Consider the following 17,335-nt stretch of genomic DNA (forward strand, 5'->3'; position numbering starts at 1 on the left):
CCACTTTCTGCTTCAAGATCTGATAGCCGTATTAATCCTGGGGTCTAAGCCTTGCAAACGCAAGAATAACTTTGTTAGTCTAGAGGTGTAACACCTAAAAATTATGGAGGTTGAATGTCTGTTTATGTTAATCTGCTTCAATCGATTGCGTTTCTGTGTACCGAATCTCGTCTTAGGGGCCTTTTCAATCGGCCGAGAGTCATTCTTCTAGATTTGTAATTGAATGCAATAAAGCACTGTATATCAGAGATATTACTGAAAATCACGCCACGAAAAATCCAAAAGTAGGACGAAAAAGCATCGGACAAGAAATTTGCGTAAAACAAGCACCTACCATTGTGCTTCTGTAATAAAAAGCTTGGCCACAGCATATCATGTTCTGATTTACTGTGCTTATGTCTCATTGATTCGATCGGTTTTTTTGACCCAGCGGCTCAGCTAAGAACAAAACACTATCTCAGTGTAGCATACGGGAATAGGGGTCGACTACCTACAAATGATTTGAGATTCAATTCTCAAGCCAAAACTTCGTAGCTCAAAATGCTGGAGCGAAAAAAGTTGATCAGATAATATATAAGCAAACATGTTGTAACATCAGACTAATGGGCCTCTTCGAAATTCTATAGACTTGTGCTTTCACTCGGGACACCATAATGAGCCACCGTGAACAGGTGTGAGTAAATTTTCCTTTTTAGTAAAGTTTCCAAACAACAGACGGTAGTTCCATGTTCATCGAACAGCTTATTGTAAATTTCCCCAGTCACAATGAATAATATGAGTCGACAGCTGCTTCTTCCCATCTAGATGACTTTAAAGTAGGAAGTTTACCATGGCCATAGTACAGGTTTACAAGTATGATATGTATGAGAAGGAAACAATTCCTTTCTATTTCTAACACACTGCCGTTTGACACTTCGGTCAGTGTCAAACTATTGTGGAACTCAGTGGAACCTGCGTGGAACATGCGTTTTACACTGAACGAAGTGACAAAATTACTGGGATTGCTGTCGTGAAAAGTGACGCAGGGAAACAAAAAAGGAGCGGAATATTAGATATGGGTTGGTGTGATGGTAAATTTTTTTGAACGAATTTAGTATGAAAATGTAGTCTACTACAGAAAATTATACATGTCTTGAATTGGGGTATCTGAGGACGCGTAGTTATTCCAGTATTAAGAATACAAACACGGATGCTAAGTTTTTCTACTCGTTCAAAAGTTCTCCGCGAAAAACAGTTTGAAACCGAGGTCGACTGCAATAACCCGTCCAAAAATGTGGAATGAGAAATGAAAAGAGGTGTTTTGTCCTGTTATCAATATTCCAAAGGCAAAAAAGTATTCGAATTACTGGAAGCGAGACAAAAACGCGTCTATTAATATCTCCCCCGACGGTTTTGGTTGTGTTTTAGCAATCATCCCCGGTAATAAACTATCATAATTTGTTAATTAAAATTGTCCAAAACATATGGATTTTAGAGGGAGATATAATTAAGTGCTCGTTTGAAAGTAAATAAGGATATTTGTTTGTAATTTAACGACAAAATTTTACGCAGTTTTCGTTAGTAGCTACTACACTTTACTTGGACCTAAGAAGTACAACAATGCCAAATAGCATCCACAAAAAAAAAACGAACAAAAGCAAGCATTTTATGAAGTGAGCGTGGCTGTGTACGTGCTGCTACATATCGTACTTGTAGACCTGTACTATGACCATGGCAAAATAGCACAGGGCCCTGTTGTGAATCCTTCAAATGGCCTTACTGATAGTTTTTCTGATTTGAAAAAAAAAAAAGAAATTTTTCAAAAATTCAAACTTGGGCATAGTTACCATAAAACATAATTTCGGTATATTCAAGGTTGTTTCAAAGTAAAAAAAATGTTTCAGAAAATTGTCAGTGGGGGTGTTTCAGTGTTCTCTGACCTCGATTATGTACACTGATTTTGATTACTCTCATATAACTTTGGGCAGTTTATACAACTTTTGATAGCTCAAAACACGCAGCATTAGAAAAATGTACCGCGTCTTAAAAAAGTGCTCTCTTAATCGTAGCCATTTGTTATATTTACGAAGTTTATGTAAAAAAATATAAAGCGCTACATTTGAGTGGTTGTTATATTTATTACTCCAACACTGATTAAAAAGCGCATTTATATTCTTTAGTCCACCATGTGCAATTGTCATTACAAGTAAATTTATTCTCCTACCAACGCCACGTAGTACATTTAACGTTCTGCCCCAGCACATTTCTGAAAGCATTTGTCATTTTCATTTAACCGCTGCGATGGCTAATTTTTCAGCTCCTGACGTTGCGTTGCTTGTTTTTTGTATTCTCAACTTAACATTATTTTTTTTAAGCCTAAACAGCCGTGTAAGCATTTATTCCAGTTACTTCTATTTGTTGCTGTTGTTTTTGTGTCATTATAATATTGTTGTTTCGTTGTTACTCAGCATGTTTTTTATGTTTTTATTTTAAATTGCACTTTTGCGTCCAATTAATTTTTTTTTGTGTTTCTCCCTTAACAAAAGGTGACTTTTTTTTAATTTCATTTACTGCACTAATACCTCTTTTCAATTGCATTTTCCTACTCGCTCTTTCCTTTGCCAACTCGAAATGTTTATATTCCCCCTGGTTGCCTGTTTTTTATACGTTCCGCTTACGCATTATGTTAGCTTGTACTCTGATTTGTCGTTTTTATTGTTGTTACTTAACTTGTTTACTTAGATTGCTGTTTATTTTTTTGTATCATCTCATTTATTGCATCTGCTGAGGTTGTTTTTCCTGTTTAGCCGTTACTGTTAAGTTTAGGTTTTTTAAATTTACCTATATACATATGTTTGTATGTACGTTTAAGTGTATCTAAAACTAAATTGTTTTTGAAACGTTTAGCAGCATCGGTCTCCGGGGTAACATTTCTGCCATCATTTCCTTGTAAGGGTTGATCTTTATGTCTATTTTTTCATTTCTGATAATGTTTCTTAGTTATTAGACGCATTCCTACTACTGAGTGGTATATGATATTACCTTGAATACTGTTTTGCGAAACATATGACAAGAATCGTATGCGGAAAAATGGTATAGCCCCATAGCGCTGGTAATAGAAATGAAAACTTATACATGCAATTTTATTGCAGACTGAGGAAAGTCGATTTCGCAGAAAAATTAATTAATTTTGTAGTCTTAAAAGTTTAACCAGGGTATAAGTACGTGATAACAAGAAGACTGTTCAAATTGGGATCTCTATAAAATGCAATGAAAAACCATGCACCACCCTGCAACAATTGTTGGATCCTGTGGTGCACTGGAGTACTTACCATTATACTCCACTGTAATGCATCAATGGAACAACTCATGTTTCTACACGAACATATTGTAAGCCGATCATTGCTCGTTTGTAACGATTGTAATTACTACACAATATTTATTGGACTGTGGGTACTCCATGGATTACTCTGATGTAATGCGGAGCTGGAGTATATGGTCCAGTCCTAGGACATATCAATGTTAATTGGACCATATTTTTGTATGAATTGTGGTTATTTTTGGAGCACTTGGTTGGTCTGTAGCGAGTACTCCATACATGCTTGCATGGAGTACTCGCGCTTTTTGCAGGGCAGCGAATCTATAAAAGAAAAAATGCGCCTAAAATCACTCATTTCTTAATACTAACAAAAAAAGCTGGCAGCATGAAGAATATGTTACTAAACTTAGCCTACTTTTAGGCGCACAAGTTGTCTATAGTATTTTGTATGTCAGTTTTTAATTTTAATGCTTGAGAAGCTGAATTAATTGTGATAATAAATTGCTTAGACACAACTTAACATTATGTTCCGTTCAATAGTTCAATTGCTTTTCATTCAAAGTGAACATGGTAAATTTTAAATTTGATTTTATAATAATTACGCAACATTTTCAATCTCTCTAAAATGGAAATCATCATCGAAAAACCATGCACCACCATAATCTATAAAAGAAAAATGAGCCTGAACCTCTCTTCTATTACGACTAATATAAAAAGGCAGCATGAAGAAAATTGAACTAAACTTGGCATAATTTTAGGCGCACAAGCTGTCTATAGTATTTTTTATGTCAGATTTTAATTTTAAAGCTTAAGAAACTGAAAAACAATTGAATTGTGATAATAAATTGCTTAGACATACCTTAACATTATATTCAGTTCAAAAGTTCAATTGTTTTCATTCAAAGTGATTATTGTAAATTTGAAATTTGATTTTATAATTGTGCAATACTTTCAAAGCAAATCAGGTAGAAATAAATTAGCAAACATATTTTACAGCAGATACCCGATTTCTGCTACGTGCTCGAAGTAGAAAGTACAAAAAATTTATAGCAAATTTACCAGGAATGAGGCAGACAGACAATGAACTGGTTGTTACTGATAATCGTTGGTGTATAAATAAATGGCTGAATAAAGAAAAAAAAGTTGGTAAGTTTATACATTTGTGTGTACTAATATGAAGCGTTCTAAACTTTTTTTCATGATTACGATTGAGTGAAATTCGCACTTTTTTATAGAGTTCAACAGTGAATGCGCCTTAAAGCGCACAACAATTTTCTATCAAAGTGCTTAGCGCCCTATGTATGAGAACTGCCAAAGGTAGCATTATTTAAAAACTTCTCACTTTTCGTTCAACCAAATCAAGTAAATTCAAAATGGATTGTAAAATTGCTTTAAATATAAAGTTGTTTACAGGCGGTCAGATTAAAGCAACGTCGTTTACAGCTACGTCTGCTGGCTGAAAGTGTGGCACGTCGCAAATTTACGAAGACAACACAACTGTCTACAATATTTTTTTTAACTTTTTTGTAGAAGAATGGGTTTACATTTGGCGGGCTACCCTTACTCTGATTGGCTACTGGCACGTATATTGCTGAGGCATTTGTAAGTATCGCTGTTTTTATTGTTGTTATATTTCTTAAGTTTTGCAAGCAAATTTCTAAGAAATATTATGTTTAACACGAAAATCTACTTGAAAATATTTAAATCTAAAGTCTGGCAGTTCAATTTAATACAAATAAAAAGAGGTAGTGGTAGTGAGACGGTAAAATAGGTGTGAAGGCGGGGAACAAGAGTATAAATGAAAGAGCGACGGATGAGAGCAGAAGAGCACAAAAAAAGGAAGGAGAGGGGAGCGAGGTGTGATAAGGATGGAATATAAAACGAAGAAACAAAGTATAAAATGCGAAAAGGAGAAACGGAAAAGAAATCCGAAAGCAAGAATAATTTAAAGGGAACGGAAAATAAAATGATGATGGGAAAGTCGGAAGTGAAAGGTATGAAAAAGAAAGTAGCAGTGGAAATGAGCTGAAGAAGGAAAAGAAGAAAGTAAAAAAATATAGAGACTGAGGACATCATTATTAATAACGATAAATTATTGGCTGTTGCGTAACAAATAAATCCAGTCATCCCTGTTTTCAGCTAACTTACGCCAATTGGGAGCACCAAGGGAGGTCAAGTCTTGCTTCACCTGTCTCCTCTAGCTCAGTAGAAATTTCCCTCCTCCTCTGCTTCACAATATGGGTGTCAATGGAAACACTTTATTGGCCGGAGTTACTACCTACCTAGAATGACTTAGCCAAAGAAGCCTTTGGAAGATTTTTCGATACATTATGTGCATAGCCTCGTGAAGCTCACATAATTTATCACTATACCCCCATCGATACTCTCCGTCGGCATTAAAGACAGAAAGATAAATCTCCCGGAGAACATTTCGTTCAAACAATCCAAAGAACACCTCAGCTTCTCTCAAGAAAGGTATGATGAGCGCACTTTAGAGCGTGCGAACGAGGATATTAGTCGGATTTTTCATATTAGGAATGGGAGAGTGGTATAAGATATGGACAATGTACAAAACAGCTAGGAGATGATGAATGAACGTAAATGAAAGGGAGAGTGGTACGTTGAAAAATACACAAAAATACTAATACACAAGAGCCTCAGTTAAGGCAGAGCAGAGCTTGCAGGGTCCGCTGGTTTCTTTTATATATAAACAAGAAGTTATGTTTGTGTTTTAGACTAAACAGCCCATGCCCTTCGAAACTACTTATTTACTTTTGCTCGAAATTCGAGCTACGCGATAGCTTCATGAAAACACTAATAATACTCTTTTACTTAATGCTTCAATATTCTTTTTCTAAAAAGTCCAACAGAGATACACATATTCGAAACAAGGTGTCTAAGTTCGGGTATAACCGAATATTATATACTCAGCGTGAGCTTAAATTGTACATTTCATTTCAGATAAATTACTTTTCTACATAACACGTGGCACCACCCGTTTAAAAAAAAAACGTCTCCCCATTTCCTCTTACAATAAAAATTGATAAGTGAAATATCATTGATTCAAAACTATTTTTTGCTAAGATATAGCTTATTGTTTTAGTCTACGACCCTTTTAAATTTGTTTTATATCTACGTTGCCATGGTCTGTAACTGATCCCGTCCGTTTTTATTATAAATATTTTCTGTTGCAAGGAAAATATGTGTACACAATTTTAATACGATATGTTAATTTTTCTGCGAGTTATGGCTCAAGAAACATAGACAATTGCTTAGTCATAAAAGTAGCGGTGCCACGCCCATTTTCAAAAATTTTTGTGTTTTCCAATTAATTGTTATAATTCAATTTAGATTGTATAATTCTATTGACACAAAGCTCTTTTTCGCTAAGATATAGCTTATTAATTCGTCCACGACCCTTTTAAAAATATTTATATAAAAGTGGGCGTGGTCCTTAACCGATCTCAAAGTATTCCTTATAGTAAAGGCAACCTCTCTGCCGAATTTTGTTATGATAGATTTAACGGTTTTTGATTTATGATTAGTAATATTTCTAAAATTGATTTTATAACAAGTGGGCGGGCCACGCCCATATTCAACTATTTTTCAAGTTTTTATCAAGGGTCTCGATATCAGTCCACATGTCAAATTTCAACGTTCTAGGTGTATTATTTACTAAATAATCAGGTTTTTGTGTTTTCTAAAATGTTATATATATAAAAAGTGGGCTTTGTTATCATCCGATCATTTTCGATGCCAATCTATTACGGGTACAGACAAGGTCGTGTACCAAATTTGGTGAAGATATCTCAATATTTACTCAAGTTATCGTGTTTTTTTCGATACTGATGATTTTGATATATGGAAATATATATCTATCACGATTTCTTTATACCTGTGCAACCAACCGTTATCCAATCAAATGTAATATAATCTGTCTGCAAAGCACGCTGAGTATAAAAAAGTGATAATCGGAATTGCTAGAAATCAGAACAGAAAAGAAGATGGTTATGTCAAGAGAGGAAGAGAGAGATATAGAGAATGAGAGGGAAGAGACGGAAACAAAAGAAAGGGAGAAAAGTAGGGAATAGGAGATATTCAAAAAAAAAAATGTATTATTGGCATTGTTAGAAATCGAAAAATAAACGGAGAAAGTCATGCTGGAAGAGATATAAGGCGACATAGAGAGATAGGGGAAGAGAGAGATAGAGAGGGAAAGAAAGAAAGGAAAAGAGAGAAGAAGGGGAGTATAAAACAAGAAAAAAAGTGGATACAGATTATTATATTCAAAAAATATTTGATATTCGAATTGTTAGAAATTGGAAAAGAAGCCGGGAGAGTCATTTGGGGAAAAAGAGAGACGAAGGGAGAAAAAGGGAGAGCTAGACGGGGTAGGAAAATGTCACGTATATGTAAAGAGAAAGAGGAAATTTGATTTAGGAAAATTTCTTTAAACTTATTGAGATAATTGAAAGTATCGGCTCATTTTTTGAATATGTTAGAGGCAACTTAGCGGTATGTGTACGCAAATATTCGCCAGATTTAAAACCTGCAGTTTTTCTTATATTTTTTTCTCAGTAATATTTTTGCGAACTAAAAAACTAAAAAATATTTTAACTCACCAAATTTTCAAAACAAGCGAAGTATCTGAATTGGAAACCCTTCATGTTAACGCAAAGAGGATATTAAAGTTGGCTTACCTGAAAGCAAGAATTAAAAAAAAGTAAATTTGAATAAAATTTAATAAAATCTATGTAGTAAAACTTTTTGTCGAAAATTCACTTGTAAATTTATTGCGAATAAAAATTTTATTCAGTAAGCTGTTTTTTTATCATAAAATCTCTTCAACTCACATTCACTCTAAGCTCAGATGTTATAAAAATTTTACTATAAAAAAAGAATAAAATACAACAAAGATTTCTATACAACAAACTTTCTAATGAATCCTAGCAAAAAGCAATTTGCTGGAAAATCGTCGAGCTGTTGCAAAAATGTCAGTTTGTTCTCTTTAAGCTAAATAATCACGTTTGCACATATGTACATATATGAATATACAATGTCTACATATATATATTGTATATATATCTTAGTATATCTACATGAAGTTGTGTGTATTATATAACCATATAAAATAAAATGTATGTGAATTTTGTGTTTATTGCAAACGCACAAAATTTAATTTTAAATTTTCTCGTGACATTCTAAGGACGAAAAATTAATAAAAGAAAATGTGCAGTTAGCTTGTCTATATATTTGTAAGAGCTAAAAGAAAGTAGACTAGAGAGCATTTTAAAGCTAAATGAGGAATACAAAGCAAATTAGACTCAATTTAATTTTCCAGCCCAGTTAATTTGTAGGGTTGACTGCGTTTGCTGCCAAATTGCGCTGTGCCTTGACATGCAGTGTTGCCTGCCAAATGTTTGCCACACTTTTTCTAACCACCACATTGACTTTTTACTTGCATTGCCTCATTTGGTTTAATGGTACATACTATTACTACTTGCTTTTCGTAGTCTATAACCGGCTATATGTACTACATTCGTAAAAACGCGGGTACTTCATTGTATAGCAACTCACTTGCAGCACAATTCTATCTTACCCTAGGATTCAGGCTTGATTTTATGAGGCACAGATTTTGACGTCTGTTTTCTTGCTGCACTCATGCGTAGAAATTGATTTAATCACAGCAATTAAGCTAAGAAAAGTATATTAAAATGTCCTACTTAATATCAGAATAATTTTCTCAGCACCTATTTTAAATACATATACAGCAGCGCATACGAAAATAGCAGGGGATATTTCAAGGGTCCATTCTAGGTTCACTGCTTTTTAGTGTATTTATAAAAGATATATTTTTAGCCTGTCGGCATGTAAGTATGCACGCATATGCTGATGACGTTCAGCTGTACCTATCTTATCGTTTTAATAATATTAATGCAATAACGGTAAAGCTGAATGAGGATTTACTAGCTATATCACGATGGTCTACACGAACTGGCCTTCAACTTAACTCAAATAAGTCGTATGTCTTACCAGTTTTCAAAAATAAAATAAATCTTATTAGTATTCCTAATATTAATTTAAACAACAACTCTCTTGAAATAGTTGAAAAAATCACCAACTTGGGCTTCGTTATTAACACAAATTTAAGTTGTGTAAACCACATAAGTTCAGCTGTAGGCAAAGTGTATGTTACTCTACGTAACCTGAGGCAGTCAGCACCATTTACTCCAATTCATATTCGAAAGAGGCTTGCCCGTCAAATTATTTTGCCTAATCTAACCTACTCTGAACTAGTATATAGCAAGCTTAACTCTCAGTCGGCCCATAAAGTTGATATTGCATTTAATGAAATTACGCCTTATGTATATGGAATACGTAGGTTTGACCACATATCTGCATGGAGAACATCGCTACTGGGATGTGACATCCCTGCTTATTTAAAAGCCAGAAACTGTATATTTCTATTTCGTTTAATGTATACGAAGACTTCAAATTATCTTTGTGAAAAACTTATCTTTCCACAATCAGAGCGCTGCCTTAACCTCATGTTGCCATATTTTAACCTTAAGAACTCTAGTAGAATGTTTTTCATCAATGCTGTTAGAATTTGGAATTCAATATCTGCTGGCATAAAAAGCAAATTGAATGGAAGTAATTTCAAGGATGTCTTATATAAATACCTTTTCACAAATTTAACCATTTAATAATGACTTTTTACTTATCTTTTGTTACGTGTTTTAATATACCTATTGATTGATTTAATTTAATTTATCGTTAATTTATCGTCAACTATTTTTTAACAATTTTCTGGATCTGAGTGTTATTTTTCTGTTGTGCAAAACGAGATGTAAATCTTACAGTACTAATATTTTAGAAATAAAATTGAATTGAATTGAATTGAAAAAAAAAATCCAAAAATTTTGAAATTCAGAAACACGTCCCAGTAGCCATCGTCTTGTGAAAGATTTATAATTTTTCTGCAATATCATAAAACTCAGAAAACTTTTATAAAAAATTCGAAATTTTTAAAACAATTTTTCGAATTTTTGAACCCTTTGAAGCCCCTTTAAAGGTTGATTCGCTTAGTTCAAGTAACGAAATTCCCAGATCTTGTTTAAGCTATCTTAAACAAAAAACGAAATTTGATAAAAATTTTTACTGCTTTTTTCAAGCTCTTTGCTGTCAATAATATATCAAAAACAGTAATATAAGTAATATCTAAAAACATTTTTAATACATTTTATAACCCAGTTTACAACGTTTACTGCTTTGCATTTTTAATTACTATGTGCGTCGTTTTTTTTTTTTTTTTTGTTGTTGCTGTAGCAATTTCCAACCAAATAATAATTAGTTATGTTTTTTAGGTTGTATATTCTGAGCTTTCAGTTATGGTTAGAAAATTTTAAATTTGTTAGTGAAAACCTAATTTAACGAGTTATTGCTCCTGGTTTCTGTGGCTTATGCGCTATGCTCTATGTTTTTTTTTTTTTTTTAATTTTTTGATATATATGCTTTAGTGGCTTTTTACTTAATGCTACAGGATGCAAATCGCATAGTTTGCAAATATTTTTGATAAGAAAAATAAAATAATAAACAGTCAAAAATAGTAGGCCAAACCATTAGTTAAGGAATAATCAAACTTTGAAGAGAGCTAATGCGATATGCATGGCTAAAATATTAGTTGACAAAGGCAATATACATATTATGTTTTACGGTCTGTGATCGAACACATTTTTAAAATCACAATAGCTCGGAAATAGTGAATCGGATTAATGACATATGTGAACTAACGACAAAAAGTACACGTTAGATCCAACATACAGGACAAACGAATTCGACTAAACGCAGTAGAGTTTTAAATAAAGATGTCCACCCCTGAGGATGCCAAGGAGTTTTGCGAAACGTCGGTTTTATAAGTGAAGTTTTATCTTGCACTATTTAAATATATAACCATACAAGCCTATAATAATTTTGAATTTAATAAAATCAAATTGGTCAGCAAAAATCGCTTACGCAGTACAGTTGATTTACGACTCACATAATCACATATCTTGCCACTAGAGAACGAGTTTACGAGTCACGGTTTTATATATTGTAGGATTATGTCTTGTTAGCGCTAGAAAAGTCGATAGAATAAGGCGCAAAATAATTGCAATACAAATACTAAAGAATTGATAAAAGTGATGAGATATTTGAATACACGTGAGTTACTTGGCTTATTTATTAGGGTCAGAGTTGTAATGAATATAACTGCTGAAGTATGTATTAATAAATGAATGAAACATAAAAAACGTTTTAAAATAAAAGGTGACGCGAATGCTAAAAATCAAAATAAAAGGCCAAAGAAGAAAATGGTGTGAGTAAAGGTGTGTATGTAAATTAGTGCTAATAAAAACTACGGTGTGTTGAAACAACGTTTGCAGTTTGCTGTAAAAAAAAAAAAAAAACAGTAAGGAAGGCTAAACTAGGGTGTAACCGAACATTACATACTCAGCTGAGAGCTTTGGAGACAACATAAGGCAAAATAACCATGTAGGAAAATGAACCTAGGGTAACCCTGGAATGTGTTTGTATGACATGGGCATCAAATGAAAGGCGTTAATGAGTATTTTAAAAGGGGGCGGGCCTTAGTTCTATAGGTGGACGCCTTTTCGAGATATCGCCATAAAGGTGTAGCAGGGGTGACTATAATGTGTTTGTACGATGTGGGTATCAAATTAAAGGCATTAATGAGGGTTTTAAAAGGGAGTGGTGGTAGTTGTATATGTGAAGGCGTTTTCGAGATATCGACCAAAATGTGGACCAGGGTGACCACTCATTTATTTATATATGTAATACCACAAACTGTATTCCTGCCATGATTCCAAGGGCTTTCAATTTCGCCCTGCAGACCTTTTTCATTTTCTTCTACTTAATATGGTAGGTGTCACACCCATTTTACAAAGTTTTTTCCAAAGTTATATTTTGCGTCAAAAAACCAATCCAATCACCACTTTTCATCCCTTTTTTCGTATTTAGTATAGAATTATGGCATTTTTTTCATTTTTCGAAATTTTCGAAAAGTAAAGATATATCGATTTTTGCTCAACTTATCGTATTAGCGGCCGAGCGGAAGGACGGACGGTTGACTGTGTATAAAAACTGGGCATAGCTTCAACCGATTTCGCCCATTTTCACAGAAAACAGTTTTCGTCATAGGACTTATGCCTATACCAAATTTCACAAGCATTGGTAAATTTTTGTTCGACTTATGGCATTAAAAGTGTTCTAGACGAATTAAAGGAAAAAGGGCGGTGCCACGTTTGAAATTTTCTTTTATTTTTGTATTTTGTTGCACCAAATCATTACTTGAGTTGAATGTTGACATACGTTACTTATATACTGTAAAGATATTCAATTTTTTGTTAAAATTTGACTTAAACATTTTTTTTAGAAGTGGGCGTGTTCTTCGTCCGATTTTGCTAATTTTTTTTTAGCGCACATATAGTAATAGGAGTATCATTGCTGCCAAATTTCATCACGATATCTTCAACGACTGCCAAATTACAGCTTGCAAAACTTTTAAATTACCTTCCTTTAAAAGTGGGCGGTGCCACGCCCACTGTTTAAGATTTTACTAATTTTCTATTCTGCGTCATAAGGTCAACCCATCTGCCAAGTTTCATCGCTTTAGCCGTCTTGGGTAATGAAGTAGCGCACTTTTTCGTTTTTTCGAAATTTTCGATATCGAAAAAGTGGGCGTGGTTATGGCCCGATTTCTTTCATTTTATACTACGATCTGAGATGAGTGCCCAGGAAGTTATATACCAAATTTCATTAAGATACCTCAAAATTTACTCAAGTTATCGTGTTTACGGACGGACGGACAGACGGACGGATATGGCTAAATGAATTTCTCTTTTCGCTCAGATCATTTTGATATGTAGAAGTATATATCTATCTCGATTAGTTTATGCCGTTACGGATTACCGTTATGCGAACAAAATTAATATACTCGGTGAGCTCTGCTCAGCTGAGTATAAAAAAACGCAGTTAAAGAAATACGAAAATGAGATTCGTACAAATTAGAATGCATGTAAGTATGCATATAAAAATATTCACAAAAAACAAATACGGTCCGGCTTTTGTAGCCTTTCATATATACGAAAGCACTCAGCGTCAATTTTTTAGATGCGATTCAAGTATGTGGGAATTTTTATGTGCGTTCATAGATATGTATGTTAATATTTTTTTTAATTTTATTTTATTTAAGAGTTAATGAATATGCATACATTCGCTCAATTTGATTTATTTATAATTTTTTTATTGCAGTGCATACAAATATTTACTTGGCCTAGTACTGCTAGGTAAGTATAAAAAAAAAAGGAGCTGCTTTTAGGCGCGTTATGGTCGATTTTGGGTTCGAAGGTTGTGTCGGTTTAATGCTTTACGCACTCAATCATGCTTGTTGCAATGCATAGTTTGCATAAGTAAAATGTGAAATAAAAAAATATACTTATATACAGTTGCGAACACAAAACTAGCAGTGGATATTTTTGGCAAATTTCATCAAATCAATTTTTTATTTTTATTTCCGATAAATTAAGAAAAATATTTTATGAACTTTATAATGCAAATCAATCCCAAAAATGTTTCGAAAATTTTCGAAAATTCGAGAAGAAATTTTTGTATTTTTAAAATATTTCTTTTTCAGCCCAATCTTTTTTATATGAACAAAGTTCAAGTTATACGTCTCTACAAACTCAGATTGATTTTTGACAATTTTTCCCATATAAAAAAAAAGACTGTGCGTCATTTCTTATGGAAGAAAATAAAAAAAAAAAAGAAAAGGAATAGCAATGCGAATTTTTTGGATATTTATTGCAAGTATTTTGTTGGAATAAAATTTATTGGGCTACCGGACATACTCAAAAAAATTCTGAAAATTCTAAATACATTTTTTTTTTTACAATTTTCGAATTATTTAAGTTCTTTCCATATAAAGTAATACAAATTTTCAAATTTTGCAAATTCTCAAATTTTCAAAATTTTTCGAAATAAAATATTCGAAATTTTCACGCAGACTTTTGGAATATTCGAAATTTTTGGAAACGTTTTTGGTAACGGTTGTGAACCGAAAAATTGCATTGACATTTTTTAAAATTTTTTTAAATACATTATGTTCGATACTGAAAAGATAAAATTTAATAATTAGTGTAACTGACGCTATGCAAACCAGTCTCAAAAACGTTTTCGAAAATTTTCGAAAACTTAAAAAGTCTGCATTAAAAACACGAACTTTTTATTTCGATTTAATAGAATTATTTTGAATATGCAGTTTTATAGCAAAGTGCAAATTATAAGTTTTTGCAAGTTCGCATTATTTTTCGACAATTTTTGTCTTTTGGATTTTCTTCTATCCTTGGTAAAGAAGGAAATTTGAAAGAAAGCACAAAAAAAAATTTCAGTACGAGTTTTTATAGATTTATAGCTTGTTGGATTATTTTTGATTGGGGTACAAGATTGCATATTTAAAAAAAATCCAAAATATTCTCAATCAAAAAATCGAGAATCTTCGAAACATCCATGCAAATTCGAGATTTTTATGCAGACTCTTCCAATATTCGAAATTTTTCGAAATAGTTTCTGGTATTGTTTGCATAGCGTTCAACTTATCGAAAAAATCTTAATTTAATTTGCAAAATTTTTTTAAAATTAGCGCTGAAATTTTCGTGTTCGCAGCTATATATGTGAAAAATTCAAAGCTTATTCTATTATGTTTATGTATATGTAGTATTATTTTGTGTACAAATAGCACTTTTCAATCCATTTTGTCATATTTCACATACAATTCGCTTTCACGTAATTCTGAATTTATTCCTCATTGCTTCCCTTTTCTCTAGCTTAAATCACTTTTTACGTACCAACACTCGATTTATTAACTTTTCTTTTTTTACCCAAAATATTACTCAATTTTTTTAACTCATTCTCTTTGCTACAACCTTATTTGCATTTCTACCTCAACTTCTTTGTTTACTTCCTTCCAAGTCATTTGCAACTTTTTACTTGCGCATCTGCTTGTCTCGGAAAGTGCTCCGAAAAAAACGTCGCATGCAAAGCAAAAAATATAGAAAAGAAAATGAAAATTGTCAACATTATCATACCACTGATGTATTAAGGGTCCAACTAAATCCCAGCTCATTCACAATGCATGCATTAAACCTCTAGTAGATTTCCCTGCATTTCATATCGCTTTCTTCGCCCCTGAATAGGGATGTCTTGCGCATTGTAAAGTGGCACTCATTGGCACTTTTTTTTTGTATACCTAAGTCCTTCCCAATTCCTTTTATCCCTAAAATAAATAATTTACCCTCTGTCGTTAACACTGCTTTCACGCTGTCGTAGGTTGCATGTATAGATATGTGTTTGTAAATCTATACAGATGTATGTGTGTGTAGTTTGAGAAAGTAGAGTTTGTGTGCATTTATTCTTTTTCTCGTTTTTTATTTTGGTTTGCTTAGTATATTGTTGGAGTGTTCTGGTGTGATTTTTTAATAGAGTTCTTCAAGTGGCACTTTCGTTTGTCTTTGCATAAAACTTGGCGCATTAAAAGTGGTAAGGAAATTAAACTTTAAGTGCAAAGTTGTTTTTTCTTTGTTTGCTTTTTTGTAAGGCGGTTCTTTTGGAATTCAATTTGATATTTGAATAATTTAAAGAGCATATTTTTTCAGAGCTTTAATTTGAGGTACAATTAAAGTTGATTGAGCGACTATACCATCGTATATAGTTCAAAGCCTTGATGCTGAGTCTGGGCGTGCTTATAAATGGACGTCGATCTAATTTATGTTTTATTTTACCACAAACAAACCCCTTTCGGTATAAAACTGAAAAAAAAAATTTGTATAAGACCACACTTATTCGGATATGTTTATTGAAAAATGTAAGATATCACTAAGTTTATAAAGAAATGAGGTCAAAGTTAAGGATAAGGTCCAGCTACACTTGCATAAGGCAGGAAGTGATAGAACGCCCACATACCTTGCACGAGTTATATATAGGTTTAGTGTAGGAAGAGGGCCTTGTCAAAAAGTGCCATATCTTTCGATAAATTTCCGTTAAAAATGTTTTACTGACAAATCGATAAATATTCGACCAATTTTCGATAACACATCGACACAGCGATAGGTTTTTGCTAACGAAGTTATAATGGTTTTATAATAAGTTGATAACATTTTGGCAGCAAGCCGAAAAATTTTCCTTAACAAATCAATAACTTTTTTGAAACAAATCTAGCGACTATATTGAATTAATTTCAGCTTGGATGTCTATATAAAAGTTAACGCGGCTGCAGTTGTGATATTTTGATAACAAAGCGAAAAATAACAAATCGATCACTTTTTCATACAGAATCGATTATTTTTTGATGTCAAACCGCATTTTTTCGATAAATAGTCGCATACATATGATAACTTTTTGATAACAATCTGACAATAGCAAATCTATAACCTATGGATAGCATATCAATTTTCGATCACACTCTGCTTATATATCGATAGTTTTTGATAACAAAGCGATTACTTTTTAATAACAAATTTATAATTATTCGATAAATAATCGATAGCATACTGATAACTTTTTGATACTAAATGGATACACTTTTGATAATAAATCGTTAGCCTTTTAATAACATATCGATAACTTGTTTATAGAAAATCGATTGCTCTTCAATAGTAAATCTATAAATTTTTATGATGACAAATTCATAATATCTTGATAACAAGGCATTTAACGATAAAAACCTATGATCCCTCTATATATCAGCCACCAGATCACATTATTGGTTCTGTAGTAATTTTTCAAGGTCTTGAACTTTTTTCCTCCTCTAAGGCGTCTTCTAGTTCTTTATCCCTTATGTTTTATTCTCAGCACTCGTACTCATCTGCATTTAATTTTGAACTTGTTCACAACTCTAATTTCACAGCTAGAGATGAAGTTAACTAATCTGTTAAAAGAAACATTAGCGAAAAAAATTTGGTAAATGATTTCGAGCACGCG

The 17,335-nt window shown here is 32.7% G+C and overlaps 1 protein-coding gene across 2 annotated transcripts in view; it reads right to left on the minus strand.

Annotated features, from left to right (window-relative positions):
* Positions 1-17,335, minus strand: part of LOC137252723 (ecdysone-induced protein 74EF) — a 674,751-nt gene that overhangs the window by 89,988 nt on the left and 567,428 nt on the right. Inside the window, exon 4 of one of the 2 annotated variants that reach the window (XM_067788792.1) lies at positions 7,921-7,998. The exons of the other annotated variant lie outside the window; for it this stretch is intronic. Within the exon in view, the coding sequence (XP_067644893.1) occupies positions 7,967-7,998 (32 nt within the window). The 3' untranslated portion in view covers positions 7,921-7,966. Of the gene's footprint in view, positions 1-7,920; positions 7,999-17,335 lie in introns of those variants that run through there. 2 annotated transcript variants of the gene reach the window in all.

This window comes from Eurosta solidaginis, chromosome 5 (assembly GCF_040869045.1).
Source record: "Eurosta solidaginis isolate ZX-2024a chromosome 5, ASM4086904v1, whole genome shotgun sequence".
NCBI lineage: Eukaryota > Metazoa > Arthropoda > Insecta > Diptera > Tephritidae > Eurosta > Eurosta solidaginis.